Source organism: Pocillopora verrucosa, chromosome 1, assembly GCF_036669915.1.
Source record: "Pocillopora verrucosa isolate sample1 chromosome 1, ASM3666991v2, whole genome shotgun sequence".
Taxonomy (NCBI): Eukaryota; Metazoa; Cnidaria; class Anthozoa; order Scleractinia; family Pocilloporidae; genus Pocillopora; species Pocillopora verrucosa.
The window spans coordinates 5989438-6005677 of record NC_089312.1 but is presented as its reverse complement, the minus strand read 5'-3'; the positions used below and the strand labels follow the sequence as shown (position 1 = coordinate 6005677).

The following is a 16240-nucleotide window of genomic DNA, read 5'->3' as shown; positions in this document are numbered from 1 at the left end:
CATTTCTATAGGCTCCCCGCCCGAGAGTCCCATATCATTAAAATCGAGTTGTGTCATAACCTTTATTCCTTTATATAATGCTCCATCTTCTGTTGAAAAATTTACATGACCAGAAAATAGGTCAGAATCGCTTAGCTGGCATCTGTTTGTCTCCTTTTTGCTATGGATGGGAAAGAATTTGTAACAAACATCGGTTTTCAGAGATTTATTAATTATGCGCGCCCGTGTATTATTCTCTATTTATTATATACTGAAACACTGGATAGCGTTGAAGGCGTGCTCTGATTGGCTACTCAAATTCCGATTATCCTTTGCTAATCACTTTTGAAATCATATTTTTGTGCTATATTATCTCTCTGTTTTAGTATATACTAGTACTATTACATCTCAGTATTGGTGGTGAGCAGTGGATATTTACTTCGCCGTCGTGCGCCTATGTAAATATCTCTCATTAGCCACCTTTACTTCCGTGAATAGTTGTTAAGTAAATGATGAGGCTTTCCATAAAATCGCCCTCTGTTTTTTTGTTCTGATCGGCTGCCGTGATTATTCCACAAGAAATTGAACTAGCATAATTGAAGTAGTTCGATAAGTAAAGTACTTTATTTGAAGACCTCGATAGAAGGGGTTTTTTGTAGGTTCACCGGGAAAAGAAAAGAAAATTATACAATCGATGATAAAGAGGTATGTACATTGTTTGTGCGAGAAGTTGTTTCACTTTTTCTTTCCTTGTTTTTTGAAAGTATTACTCGAAGCAAATCTTATCATAATGTGCATCTTTCCCAATTTAACTTTGCCAATCGGTGTTACGGGGAATTGTGTCATGGAGCCAGATTCCGCCATTAATGTCTTTGAAGGGAGCGAATGTCGGAAAATTAAAATTAATTTTGCACAAAAGGTTCTTATTACGGTCATCTTTTCATACAGTCTCCATTGTTTGAGAATTTGTTTTCACTGCGATTTTAACCAATTTCCATCCTTAATAATTTCTTTTTGTATAGGAAACGATTTACGCTACCGATTAATTCAATAGGTGACGGCTTGACCAAACACCATGTGCCTCCTTTTACTGCTTAAGTGTCAGGACACTATGGCAACAGGAGGCACTTAAAAGGACTTATCAGTTGTCGCTCAGTTGAACTTAACACTAGTTAAATTATTTCGCGTGAAAGCGCACGCACCATGTCGGTTCATATTTTTAATCTGATAGTGGTAGCAATAGAAAGAACTGGATGTGTAGAAAAAAACAATGTCAAAGTTAGCCCGGTATTCCTAGTCAATGACAGAAAAAACTAGGCCGCCTGACAACAACAAAATTACAGCTCTGCGTTAACCATGGATATGTATGAGCAATACATATTTTTCCTGTCCAGAATAGTCATTAAAGCGTATATTTGAAACCGTTTTTGAAAATCTTGATGTTTTCTTAATTTTTGCCGTTTCTTTGTTTTTTTTCAACCAGATTAGTTCTTTCTTTTATAAGTAACACATTCATCTTAAAATATTTGTTTTTGTTCTTTGTGAGTATGCTTATTCCACGGAATCCTCAATTTCGGTTTGAATAGTCTTCATCTCGAGGTTTTAATCTGAAACATATCTGATATGAGTTTTTAGGTATTATTTTAGCGTTAATAAACTTTTTCCTTACCGCTAAACTGTAGTGATGATAAGAGTTGTTCCAGTTAAGTTTGTTGGGATATCGAAATCTGTCCGCTTTCAGCAGCGCACAGGAGTGTCCCGTTAGATCCGCTTCAACTGCAAAGTTGACAGAGATGCAAAGTTCGTGTCGGATGCAGTGAAGGCCACAGGCCATTGAATCGTAGACTTTGTAAGATGCCAGTTGATCAATGTTTAGCATTCTATTCAAATGCTCGACAAAATAAACATTATTCTTTTCATCAGATCTGCGATATTGTTCACTAGTAGTAATAGTAAAAGCTTTTAGAATTTTGAAGAACTGGAGCAAAACAAGAAACTTTGACATTTTGGATTATTGCTCGACCCAAGCCGGATAGAAATGATCAACGCCAAAACAAGGCCCCCTTTAAAACAGCAATATTTTAGTTTATAAACTGCTAATAACATGACAACTAAGAAAAAAAAAAGGTGATTGAATTGAATCAGTAGATACAAAATTAGCTATTTTATTGATGTCAGTAACTGATTGGTGCGCCCTCCCCTGCTAATGAACATTATTCACTCATCAGCGGGTGAATAATGCGAAGAACACAATAAAAAATCATCAGAGAAACTTGCGTTTCGACTCGTTAATGAAGCTGTTCCGAAAAACAGGAGGAATGGCCAGAGTAAGTCTATAGGATTTTACGTAAAGGCGAGAAAGGCCATCAAATATAGTTGCACTCAAACTTAATACCTGAACGTTGTAATCTTCAATGCAGTATGATAAAAACGTTTTGAAGCCTAAATGTGCCATACGAAACAAATTTCCATAAGACAAGTTGAACTAGGTCGACAACTGTTTCAAAGGGCTGATAGATAACACGCCTGGACAAGACATGTTAGAATCTTTGCCAAAATCTAGTGGTCTGCAAAGCAGTTTCGAAACAAGTCCTAAATGAGTGTTTGGGAGTTGCCTTACGAGAAAATTCTATATATGTCATGCCCTAACTTCTGTGCGTATACTGTTCGTTTTTTTATGAACCATACCAGGCGGCAAATTTAGTACGCAAGCTCCGTGCTACTGGTCAATAAATTGGAGTTATTGACCAAGCTTGTTCTGTTAAGATGGCTGGATACTAGCTGAGTTCTTAGTAACCGGAGACTAAAATCCAGCCATCTCTGTTTTCTATGCAAGAATAATCTCAAGTCAGCAAAATGGGTGTTATTCCCTTGCAAGATTACCGTAATGACCTTCTGATCCTAGGAAATATGGGCCTCAACCATTGTGAATACGAAGCTGCTATGACCTACTTCGAAGTGGCCTTGAAAATTATACACTCAGGTGATGCAAACGACGCTCTCGGAAAAGCAAAACTCTATCTCCTTGTGGGAACCACGCACAAATGTAAGGGTAACTTCGAGCAAGCGAAGAACTATCATACGCATGCACTGGACATTCATCTGAAACAGCTTGGACCTGAGCATGTATATGTCGCAGCTTCTTACAATAACCTGGGTACTGTATACAGTGACCTAGGTGATTTCCAGAAAGCAAAAGAAAACCATGCACGTGCACCAGACATTTACCTGAAACAGCTCGGACCTGAACATGTAGATGTGGCAGCCTCTTACAATAACCTGGGTATTGTATATAGTGATCTAGGTGATTTCCAGAAAGCAAAGGACAACCATACACGTGCACTGGACATTCGTCTTAAACAGCTTGGACCTGAGCAAACTCATGTCGCAGTTTCTTAAAATAACCTGGGTACTATATACAGTAATCTCCGTGATTTCCACCGAGCGAAGGACTACCATGTACGTGCACTGGAAATTCGTCTAAAACAGCTCGGACCTGAGCATGTAGATGTCGCAGATTTTTACAATAACCTGGGTACTGCATACAGTCATCTAAGTAATTTCCAGCAAGCAAAGGACAACCATACACGTGCACTAGACATTTATCTGAAACAGCTCGGACCTGTGCATGTAGATGTCGCAGCCTCGTACAATAACCTGGGTACTGTATATAGCGATCTAGGTGATTTCCAGAAAGCAAAGGACTACCATGCACGTGCACTGGACATTCGTCTGAGACATATCGGACCCTGGCATATGGATGTCGCAACTTCTTACAATAACCTGGGTAATGTATACAGTGGTTTAGGTGATTTCCTCCAAGCGAAGGACTGCCTTGCACGTACACTAGACATTCGTCTGAAACAGCTCGGACCTAAGCATGTAGCTGTCGCAACTTCATACAATAATCTGGGTACTGTATACAGAAATCTAGGTGACTTCCAGCAAGCAAAGGACTACTATGTACGTGGATTGCACATTAATCTGAAAGAGCTCAGACTTAAGCATGTAGATTTTGCAACTTCTTGCAAAAGCCTGGGTACTATACAGTGATCTAGGTGATTTCCAGCGAGCAAAGTACTACCCTGCGCGTGCACTGGACATTCGTCTGAAACAGCTCGGACCTGAGCATGTAGATGTGGCAGCCTCTTACAATAACCTGGGTACTGTATACAGTGATCTTGGTGATTTCCAGAGAGCAAAGGATAACCATGCACGTGCACTAGAAATTTATCCCAAACAGCTCGGACCTGAGCATGTAGATGTGGCAGCCTCTTACAATAACCTGGGTACTGTATTCAGTGATCTTGGTGATTTCCAGAGAGCAAAGGATAACCATGCACGTGCACTAGAAATTTATCCCAAACAGCTCGGACCTGAGCATGTAGATGTGGCAGCCTCTTACAATAACCTGGGTACTGTGTACAGAAATCTAAGTGATCTTCAGAAAGCAAAGCACAACCATGTACGTGCACTGGACATTCGTGTGAAACAGCTCGGACCTGAGCATGTAGGTGTGGCAGCTTCTTACAATAACCTGGGTACTGTGTACACTGATCTAGGCTGTTTCCAGAAAGCAAAGGACAACTATGCACGTGCACCGTCTGAAACAGCTTGGATCCGAGCATGGAAATGTCGCATCTTCCTACAATAACCTGGGTACTGTGTACAGTGATCTAGCTGATTTCCAGCAAGCAAAGTACTACCATACACGTGCACTAGACATTCGTCTGAAACAGCTCGGACCTGAGCATGTAGATGTCGCAGATTCTTTCAATAACCTGGGTACTCTATACAGAAATGTAAGTGATTTCCAGCAAGCATGTACTTGCACTGGACATTTGCCTAAAACAGTTCGGACGTAATCATCTTAAAGTTGGAGAAACTTATGAAAATATTGGTGACGCACACAATGATCAGGGTTACGATGAGGAGGCGAAAAGGAACTATGATCAAGCTTTGGCGATTTGTGTTCGAAACCTTGGCTCTGGACACGTTAAAGTTAGAATTATTCAGAATAAGCTGGCTCAATTATAGCAAAATACTGGGACGGCCTTTGTATATGCAGACACGCATGTTTGCTCTGTAACCTATGATGAAAATGTTGGATTACAGATGTCAAGCTCAGGCATCTCATCTCTAAATAATCTTGATGCATGCATACTTTGTTTCGTGCGAACTTCAAGACTAATTAATAACAAATTTCGCTATCGATACGATAAGGGTTGATCAATACGTAACCAACACTTTTTGTTAAATCACACCTACTTTAAGGATTTCTTCTCTTATTTTAAACATTTAGACATCTTTAAATTCTGAAGAGAAAGCTATGAGGTTCTTTTACGGACAAAATATCGAACATGGATACATTAATGTTTTGTTTAATTACGTTATTGTTATGCGTTATAATACAAGTCTTAAAATAAAATAAATCAATTTCATCCGGAATACATCGATTTTGGATGTCATACATCGATGTTGTGCAGCATACATTGCTTTCCTAGCTCATTCACGCGTGACCTTATATAACTAAAAGATGTTCAATAAGACTAAAAGATGAGGAAGCGGAAATAGAAATGACCGGAAGTCAGATTAAACAAGAAGCCCCGGAAACGAACCCTTTCAAAATGGCGGAAATAAAGGCAATGTTTGAGAAGCACTACGCAAGGTGTACAGATTTGGTTGCCCAACATCGAAGAATTTTTTACGTCTTTGGGTAGGCTACTGGAAAGTACAGAAGGGCAAAGGAACACTGCGTCCTACGAGTCGGCTGAATTTTTTTAAGTCGTCGTTTACCAGAAAACGAAAGAACTCTTGTCACTTTGACTCTAGGAATGGAAGAAGCCTTCCCAAACGAAGTTGAGGTGATCTCTGATCTAAACGAACTTGTTTTTCTTATGAGCGAGCTTTCAAGGAACTTTGACAGAATTTTCGAGGACTCGCAACGTTCTACGTTTACTGCACCATCGTCCCTTAACGATTGTCTTTCAACTGTGGCAAGGAACGGTTTAGTTGGCAGACCAAGGCTACAGATCTTACAGCAAGAGCTGCAAACTCTGCACAATGACGCCGATTTTCGTTGGGCTGATATCAGAAGAGTTCTTGGAATCTCCGGGAGAACTTTGCGCCGTCGAAGACATGAATTTGGGTTGCCAGTTGGTGTGGGAGAGAACTTTAGTGATGTCTCCAACGATAACCTTGACGAATATGTGAGGGAAATTCTTCAAAATAACACCAAGCGCTGGTCAACGTCTGATTGAAGGGGGCTTGAGGGGCTTCCGAATCCAGTGCCATCGTATTCAGGATTCTATTCGAAGAGTGGATCCGGTTCTTCGCACTTTAAGAGCAGCGCAGCAGATAATTCGTAGAGTGAACAGTGTGCCATGCCCCAATGCGTTATGGTAAAGTAAACTAATTCTTTGAAGCTCTATTTAGTTAACACTACCTTCTTTCTAACGAGTCTCTGTTCAGAGGGGTCTCCATTTTTAACAGGCCCCCCTACTCCATTAGAGCCCACCACCCCTCTTTTCAAAATAGTTTGTTATTTCTCTAAGGGCAACACCTCCCTGGGGGGACTCCGGTATAAAAAGGACAGGGATGCTTGTTATACTTTTTAGGGTTTAAAAATGCAGGTTTGGTACCTCTTATGGTGGTCTGTTCCAAAAGGTCCACAGCAGGAGCTTTTGTGCTATCTCTTAGGTAGGGTCTTGAACAGAAAAAAATGTCAGCTAGGGTTAACTGTGTTGTTTCAGAATTGTTTCCTCTTAGAGCTGAAAAGCATATTAACCCTTACCAAAATTAAGTACACTTTTAGTATACTATTTCTGTAATCAAAGTGTACTGCAAATAAGTTACACAAAGTATACTTTCAGTAGACTTGAAGTATAGTTTACAGAGCTACTAAAAGTATACTTGTAGTATACTTGTTCCCACCTGAAATTGGAACACCCAAAAGTATACTTGAAGTATACTTGAAAGGTACTGAAAATTTTGCAGTGCACTTCAAGTATACTTCCTGAGTAAAACCACTAGTGGCAAACTGACAAGTACAGTATACTTAAAGTATACTTTAAGTATACTTAGAGTGTATTCAAGATATTATAAATGAATGGCATACATACCTGCAGCCAGGTAAATTAATATGCACGAACAGGCATGCAACCACTAGTTCATACGGCATATGTTCAGCTGTATTATATACTTGGCCAAGTCAGATAAGCATTCAAGCAAAAGTATGAAATTCATGTCTTTAATTTATTTGGTACAACTGACCATGACAAATAACCTAAAATTTGTACAATAAAAGACTGCTTCTAAATTGTCTTTTGATGCAAAAATATATATTTTACAATGAAATCCATCATTGGATTATTTCATAAATTTTAACAATAAATTCCATGCAAATTAGAAATGACTCTCACAATGTTGGGATACTTAACAAAAACTATTCATTGTTTTAAAACGAAGAATATCTATAAAATGGACTTCATCATTCAACCATGTAAAACAGAAACAAATTTCATGAAAATCAGCAATGTCACTTACAATGTCTCTTGTTGGGATTAAAGCCAATAAAAAATGGTTGTTGTAAAATGTAATAATCAAAAAATTGACTTTGTTATTTAATAATTAGAGAAGCAAGCAAGCCTTGTGCAAATCATAATAGAAAATACCACAAAATCTGCAAAGAAAAAGAAACACAGGAGCTTAACTTTTTAGACTTATGCATGACAACAAGGTTGTGTTACTTTGGAAAGACTCATACCACAATCAATAATCCGAGATCACTTAGATCAAAGGAACTTCTGAATACTTGCTTGGAGTTGTTTTCCTCACTTTTTTTATATGGATGGTCCCAAAGTTTTTTTACAAGGCTGATCCCTGAGAAAGTCATGTTGATCAACATGTACAAGTGTACAAATTCCCAATAGTAATAAAATGACAAAAACACCAAATGCAATGTACTTACCCAAAATTGAGGAAACAATGTCAGCATTTAAGCCCTCTCTGGCATTTGCTCCGGTCAGATTCTTTCCCACTAGCCAGTGTCTAGTGGAAAATAATTGAAAACCACTAGCCAAAACTGAATTTTTACCAGTCTGTGGCTTGTTCGCTTCTGTTAGTGTCAAGCTTTGCAGTTACAATGACTTCAAAGAATATGTATGTTAATGCGCCATGCAAACCTGCGTGTGTGGATTGTATTTTCAAAGTTGAAAGCTAATATACAGTGTAATATAATTCTTCTGAGAAGATAACTTTGCTGTGCAGGCTTTTTCTGGTTTGTAGTACATGAAACTGCAATAAACCTGCAAGACTCCTGGCCTTGAATAATAACACCACAAACCAAATGAAAAGAAAAAGATTTATTGGAGCCGACGTGCTTGGTACTAAGAGTGTGGATTGAAAATTGTTTTGGCCAGAGAAAACTTCTGTAAAGAGGACTGCGAATAACGCGAAGAGGCTAGAAACAAACTAAACAGAACTGCGCTAAGCGCGGACCAAACCCTTGCGAAATGGCTTTTGGAATTCCTAGGAATTCCTAGGAATTCCTAGGAAAATCCTAGGAATTCCTAGGAATTCCTAGGAATAAAGGTGTGAATTTTCACGGTAAATTCGGACTGGGAATTCCTAGGAATTCATAGGAATTCCCAACCATAACAACTCTGGTTCTAAAAACCTAGAAATTCCCAGAAATTCCCAGAAATTCCTAGAAATTCCAAGTTTATAGCCAACAGGACTTGGAATTCCTGGGAATTCCTAGGAATTCCAACTCAGAGAACCAATGACTTTCCCTGAAAAGCTGTAAATCTAAAAAATTCCTAGGAATTTCTGGGAATTTTTGGGAATTTTTAGGAATGTTTAAGAATTACTGGGAATTTTAAGCAAAAATGTGAGGCTAATGATATAAAATAAATACTTTAAATTAAAAAAAACCCAGCTAAAATTCAAGTATTCAATGAAATTTATTTAGAAGCTTAATTAAGGCTTACATGTAAAATATTTTTGATTAATTATTAACATCAATGTGTGATAATATTAGGATGGAATTTGATTTATTTTTCTTTTCTTGAAAACTTCATACGGATTAATCCTCAATTACAGCTACTCATATAAAATAGTTCTAATCAATCATTAAATTTGGTTTGACACAAATTGTGAATAAAATCTGTTGATTCTTTTCCATAAAATACAATATCTTAAGTTATATTTATATAGTTATATTCTTGGGAGTGAAGGGGCTAATTACAGACAAATAAAATTGATTTTTTGATTAAAATCTTGTTGTAACTGTAACAATAAATTAGAATGAAGTTATCCTAAACTGCAAACTTAGCTGCTGTTTGTACTGTTTGTATTTTTTTCCTGGACTCACAATGAGTTGGCCTTGAATGAGGTTGTCAACAAGAACCTTGACCATTTTGTATCTGGATTCCTTGACATCTGAATTTGAAAAAAAATAATATATTAAAATATGTATGTTTAAAGCTCAGACCAGGCTTTTAAGATGGCTATGAGGAAAAGGGCATTCATTGGATTCTCAAATTGAGAAATCTCTGTTATATTGAGTGACTTTTATATTGGAGTTAGTACATCTCTCTCATGGATTTTACTAAAAAAGGGCTGAATACATTATTTTGTTTTTACCAAGGAGGGCTTCTTTATGTACTAAGGTTTGTTATGAATCTTGAATGTTCCCAAACGTGACTGGAGAATTCTTGAAACCTTACTGATAGGTTTATTTCATTGTAAAGCATAAGCTTAAGAAACTGCGGCATGCAAGTGACCGATTCGATTCTCAGAATTATTCTAGTTTCAGTTGCGCCGAGCGTTATGTAAGCTTAATTCAACCCGCTACATCTGTTCTTTTATAAGATTTTGATCACAACGAATATCGCAATTTTTACTCACCACAAACTTTCAAAATCGTAGCTTTACAGATGGCCACTCGACCCTTGTTTGTACCGGTCCATATGTCAACTGTTGTCCCTTCTTTTAACTCCACGGCGCCAACGACTTTCTTCTCTTTTACAACACTCACGCTATTCTCGTTTTCCCATTGAACCACAATAAAAGCTATCTTTAGAAATGTTATATTAAGCAAAACAGTTGAGAAAAGCGATCAACCGATGAAAAGTACATTCAAAGATGAGCGCCAAATGGAGTCTTCTTTGTTTCCGATCACGGGCATGATCACGTGGATCTTTTAGGACTTGTCATTGGCTAGCAAAGTGAATCCGCTGGCTTGCCGATTGCAGTGTTAAGAGAAGCGCCCAACTTTATTCTGACTTCTCCGACCGGTCCTCTGCTTCTAGAAGATGGACAGCTTGGTGATATAAATAAAGATGTGAGCTCACTCTATGTAGAAATAATCGAAAAGAATCGATCGTATTACAAATGCACGATTTGTGGCCGAAAGTTGTCGAGGAAAAAAAGACTCGAAACTCACTTGAGTTGTATTCATGGCAAAGGTGAGAAATAACACAAGCCAATCACAGTTTTGAATGCGACTACAAATCGTCTTTTACCCTCATATTTATAAAAGAAGGATACCACATTCGGAAGTGTAAGAGATACATAGATGATCCCAGTGTACCAGTACCTAAATCTACAAAGCTTGACCGTAGCAAGCGTTCAGCAACACGTTCCAACACCGCCATCTCGATTCCTCAGTCAGTCGTTTCCACTGAACTTAAAGCAGTATTGACAACAGAGTAGAGTGCGTCTTACAAAGGAGAAACATTTGTGCAAGAGACAGGAGTAGCTATATGCGATTACCGAGGTGCGTTGGAACTCTGGTCCACAAATAGTTATGCGCTGCCCGAAGTATAAAACAATTTTGTTGATAGCTGACAGACAGAAGAACAACAAGTAAACTTAAGAGCTGTTATTATTGAAGTGTGACTAGCACTTTTCATTTTTATATAAAGAAGGACTTGTAATTTGCACCAAAAATAAAAAGATGTAATATTTTTTTGGGAGATCCAGTGATTGGGACATTTAAGAAATTAAGTTATGAAAGGAAACTTGGTTGGTACTTCTCACTACTAACAAGTCTTGTTGACAAATATTTTCATATCAGAGTTTCAAATAAAGTAAATTGAAGACGTCATATAAAAGGTGTTTTTCCTCAAAGGGTACATTGACTACCTCTGTCTTGTCTGCATGCCAAATGTTTGCAAAGTGTGTGGATGATCCACAAGTATTGGAACTCTTACAAAAATGTTTTGTAAGAATAAAAACAGCAAAACAAATTACAGCAATTAGTCATGAAAATAGAGCATAAAACTGAAAAAAAGCAGGAACAACAATCATGAAAAAAGAAAGATTAATTAGGTGTTGAATTTGTTTGTCTAAGGCATGAAATTTCTACTAAAAGTATTGTCAACAAAAGGTCTCTGACAGCGTTTGAGGCAACTGAGCTTGACTGTTCCAAGGTTTTCTAACAAAGACAACCAGTAATGTAGGTTAGGGAAGTAAGATAACAATGTAATTATTGTTAATTATTGTAAAAATTGGCAATTTCCATTTAACATAACTGACAGCTGGTTCATGAGAAAATCCATATTAATTTAAAGATTTACTAAAACTTAGTTTGAGTAATAAATTTCATGATCTTTAAGTTATAAACATGTACATGTATGTATATCTCTTGGTAAGTTTTGTATAGCAAACCTTTTATTGAGCCAAAGTTTTAAGCCTCTGAAATTACTCTTTTTCTTAAAACCTTCACATTCAAGGTATTGAGAATTTCTTAGAATTTATGTGGACCTCAGGGTATTAAAATTGCCTCAAATTCAATTCCCAGGAATTCCCAAGAGTTCCACACTTCTTAAATTATAGGTAGTTTGTAAAGCTGAGAATTCCTAGGAATTCCTAGGGATTCCAAGTCCTCACAAAACTGGAGTCTTCCTTTCCCAGAAATTCCCAGTAATTCCAAGCTTTTTAAATCAGAGTTAATTTGCATAGTTGGGAATTTTTGAGAATTCCTAGGAATTCCTAGGAATTCCTAGGAATTTTTAGGAATTCCTAGGAATTCCCAGGAATTCCCAGAAATTCCCAGAAAACTGGGAATTCGGTTTGCAAGGGTCATTTGCATAATTGGGAATTTTTGAGAATTCCCAGAAAACTGGGAATTCAGTTCGCAAGGGAACTGCTCTCACAAACTGTACTGACAAACTACGATATCAAAATACGCTAGAACATGCGGAAAATAAAACTATAGAAAGGCGCTAATGAAGATGAAACAGCACGGAAACGCTAACGAGGGCACGAAAACTGACAGAAAGAGATAAACACCTAAATTAACGCCAAAAAAGAAGACTAAACAAATGGACGAAAAGAAGTATAAACTAATTTGCGTACGCAAAGGAAAAACAAATTAGGCAAGAACGAATAATCAAAAAAAATGTTACACTTGGATCTAACAGTACAGTATACCTGTAAACCAGCCAATCTGATTGTGTAAATGTATATGATCTTATCGACTGAAGCCTAATTAGTACCTTTTTAGTATAGTTATTTCCTACTACTCTCATTTGTGTGAGACATTAAAGTAATTATGATCTTTATCAACTGAAGCATCAGTACTTTTTCAGTAGAGTTATTTCCCACTTAATCAGACCTGAACTTGATTTACATTTGTGTCAAACATTTAGAGTATACTAGTACCCTACATCAACAACAAAGAAAATGATTTTCATTTGAGCAGTATACTTAAAGTGTACTTGTACCCTACATCAACAAAAAAGAAAATGATTTTCACTCGAGCAGTATACATAAAGTATACTTGTACCCTACATCAACAACAAAGAAAACGATTTTCACTTGAGCAGTATACTTAAAGTGTACTTCAAAAATGGTACTGCAGATGTACTTAAGTAAGTGCAGTACTATTGAAGTATTATTGAAGTATGATTGCAGTATAACCACTATTGACGCAGTATACTTGTAGTATACTTAAAGTATACTTCAAGGCTATCTTTTTTGGTAAGGGAAGCTATGCCCATAAAACAGGATCTTGGTACCTTTTAAGGGTTCTTTTCAAAATTTGCAACAAGCACTCCTTTCCTTTTTATATGGGAGTTCCCTCCACACAGGGGAAACACTGGTTTTAAATCTGTGATACAAGGGAGGTCAGGCTGTAATTTTGATGCATGAGTATTAATGCCAATTCAACTCATGATTTGAGATACTTCCCCCAATTCTCTTTAGCCCCCTCACTAATCACCCTAATCCAGTTTCCCAGCCCCCACCTTCCCCTGATATTATACTCAAAATTCTTGCCTATCATGCCTGTTACTCATGGGTGATCACAAAATGCCTCTTGTTGTTGTTATGATTATTATTTTTGTTGTTGTCATTATAATTATTACCACTATTACTCAGATAGGCAGATTTAACTTTTTTTACATACCATATTTAACCTAACTTATATGTGATAGTGTAGTGGAACAAATGTCTTCATGGTGTCCAACAGGCGCATTGGTGGCAACCACAAACTAATCCAGCCATATAAAATTGTCATTCATGGTGGTTTAGATGGTATTTCAAGAATGATAGTGTTCCTTCAGGCATCAACCAACAACAGGGCTTAAACTGTACTGCAGTATTTCCAGTCAGTTGTTGAGCACTACAATTTACCATCAAGAGTTCACAGCTATCTTGGAATGGAAAACATAGAAGTTGCTCGCTTCATGCTGCAAGAAAGAGGTTTAAATAGAGGCAGCCACATGACTGGAAAATCTGTTCATTACCAGAGAATAGAGCATCTCTGGTGTGATGTCAACTGGGTTATTGTGCGCCACTTTTTGAACATTTTCCTCTTTCTTGAGCACAGTGGGATTTTAGATCCAACAGATGAGGTGCATCTGTTTTGTATTCATCTATTTTACATTACACTGATTAATAATGTCATTAACCAATTTATCGGTTAGTGCAATAATCCTCCTGTAAGCACACAATGCAATTTCTCTCCCAATCAGCTCTGGATACAAGGAATGCTACATTCCAGAAATTCTGGGTATAAGGCTGTGACAGATGTGACTGCCAGCAAGGCTGTCAATTTATTCAATCATTATGGGATTGGTGAAGAAGGGCCTGCACCTGACATGCAGAGTGACTATGCAGTTTCGGTACCTGACACAATTACTACTCTGACACATAACCAAGAATTGTCACTGCAAGAAGCTAAAGATGCAGTCTTCCAAACTGGTGATCATGATGGAATCATAGCTTACCAAGTGGTATTGCAGATTGCTTCTTTTTATTTAAACTGCTGTTCATGATTTACTGTATTAACTTCATGTACTTGGAATGAACTCTTAATACAGTTAGTATAAATTAGTTACTGCTATACATGTCAGTATGCCAAGAATTAAATTACTAATGACAATGTAAATGGGAAACAGTAACAATAATCAGTTATAATCTCAAATCTAACAGCCTTACTAATACAAAGGGGTGTAAAACTTTGAATAGCTGGGAAAAAAATACATGATGTTATGGTGGCATAATGTACTAGATGCTTCATAGTATAAACACTTTAAACCTGAGATCTAGCCTTGATTTGCAATCACTCAAAACAATATTGCAAAACAATATTGCATGCATAATGGCTATTGCAGAGAATTTTATACCCTTGTAAATGAGCTCTTGTAAGCTCTTTTTGTTGGTGTTGAGTTTATCATGCTGTTAACGAAACAGTTAATATGCTGAGTAACTTGACACTGGAACTTTGAACGTGGAACATTTCCTAAGTAACCTAAACGGATTTGAAAATTTTATTATTTTATGTGAAGGGTCCACTGGCATATTTCCCTTGGCCACTGCTCAGGAAATTAACAGAGATTTTGTTTTAATTTGAGCAGTAGAAATTTCTAGCAATAAAGGAGCAAAACATTACCATAAACATATGTAAAGTCATGGATAATTGTAACAATTACAAAGATTTTTTTCCTTAAAACCTCAAGTTACGCCCTCCCTTATTCAATCTCTTAGTGGTTATGATTCTATTTGTTTTTTTATGTCATATGAAAAATTATGAATAAAAATGGTTAGTGGGCGCAAGAATAACACAACTGTTAACTGAAAGTAAGATAAGGAAGGATCATCCTTTCATGTCTATATCTTGCCAAAATCAATACTCTCATTCAATAATTCTTCTGATATCAGCCCAACGAAAACCGGGGTCATTGTGCAGAGTTTGCAGCTCTTGCTGTAAGATCTGTAGCCTTGTCTGCCAACTAAACCGTTCCTTGCCACAGTTGAAAGACGATCGTTTATGGACGATGGTGCAGTAAACGTGGAACGTTCCGAGTCCTCGAAAATGATGTCAAAGTCCCTTGAAAGTTCGTTCATAAGAAAAACAAGTTCGTTTAGATCAGAGATCACCTCAACTTCGTTTGGGAAGGCTTCTTCTATTCTTAAAGTCAAAGTGACAAGAGTTCTTTCGTTTTCTCGTAAACGACGACTAAAAAAATCAGCCGAGTCGTAGGACGCAGTGTTCCTTTGCCCTTCTGCACTTTCCAGTAGCCTACCCAAAGGCGTAAAAAATCCTTCGATGTTGGGCAAACAAATCCGTGCACCTTGCATAGTGCTTCTCAAACATCACTGATCATCTGCCTCTATTTCCGCCATTTTGAAAGGGTTCGTTTCCGGGGCTTCTTGTTTAATCTGACTTCCGGTCATTTCTATTTCCGCTTCCTCATCTTTTAGTTTTATTGAACATCTTTTAGTTATGTAAGGTCACGCGTGAATGAGCCAGGAAAGCGATGTATGCTGCACAATATCGATGTATAACATCCAAAATCGATGTATTCCGGATGAAATTGATTTATTTTATTTTAAGACTTGTATTATAACGCATAACAATAACGTAATTAAACAAAACATTAATGTATCCATGTTCGATATTTTGTCCGTAAAAGAACCTCATAGAAAGCCGTTGACTGCTTGTCATTGTGAGACATTACGGTACTTATACCAAAACCACAATCCGATTGATTGGATCCCTTCATTTTCCTGAGTTTTATAGAAGTCAAAGTTAATTAAAGCAAACACCCGTCGTGACGATTTTCAGGATCTTTAGTAGGACAATTTATAAACAGGGAGAGATATATATGTTATTTGCCGGCTGGGAGGTCCGTATGGTGAAAAACTGTGACCGAGGTCTTGAAAATACTGCCCGAGGCCGTAGGCCGAGGGCAGCGTTTTCAAGACCGAGGTCACAGTTTTCACCATACGGACTGACCCTTAGCCGGTA

General features: G+C 37.4%; 1 protein-coding gene and 1 pseudogene across 1 annotated transcript; both read left to right on the top strand.

Annotated features, from left to right (window-relative positions):
* The first annotated feature begins 3735 nt into the window (after nt 1-3735).
* On the top strand, nt 3736-4633 carry LOC136279879 (uncharacterized). Its single transcript, XM_066164304.1, has 2 exons — nt 3736-3892; nt 4014-4633. The coding sequence occupies exons 1-2, from the start codon at nt 3736-3738 to the stop codon at nt 4631-4633; spliced, it is 777 nt and encodes a 258-aa protein (XP_066020401.1).
* A 922-nt stretch (nt 4634-5555) lies between these two features.
* LOC136279868 (uncharacterized) lies at nt 5556-13659 on the top strand (annotated as a pseudogene).
* The last annotated feature ends 2581 nt before the right edge of the window (nt 13660-16240 follow it).

Coding starts and splice junctions, on each gene's coding strand:
- LOC136279879 (XM_066164304.1), top strand. CDS start 3,736: ATGGATGTCGCAACTTCTTACAATAACCTGGGTAATGTATACAGTGGT. Junction 3,893..4,013: donor AACTTCATACAATAATCTGG/GTACTGTATACA, acceptor TTCTTGCAAAAG/CCTGGGTACTATACAGTGAT.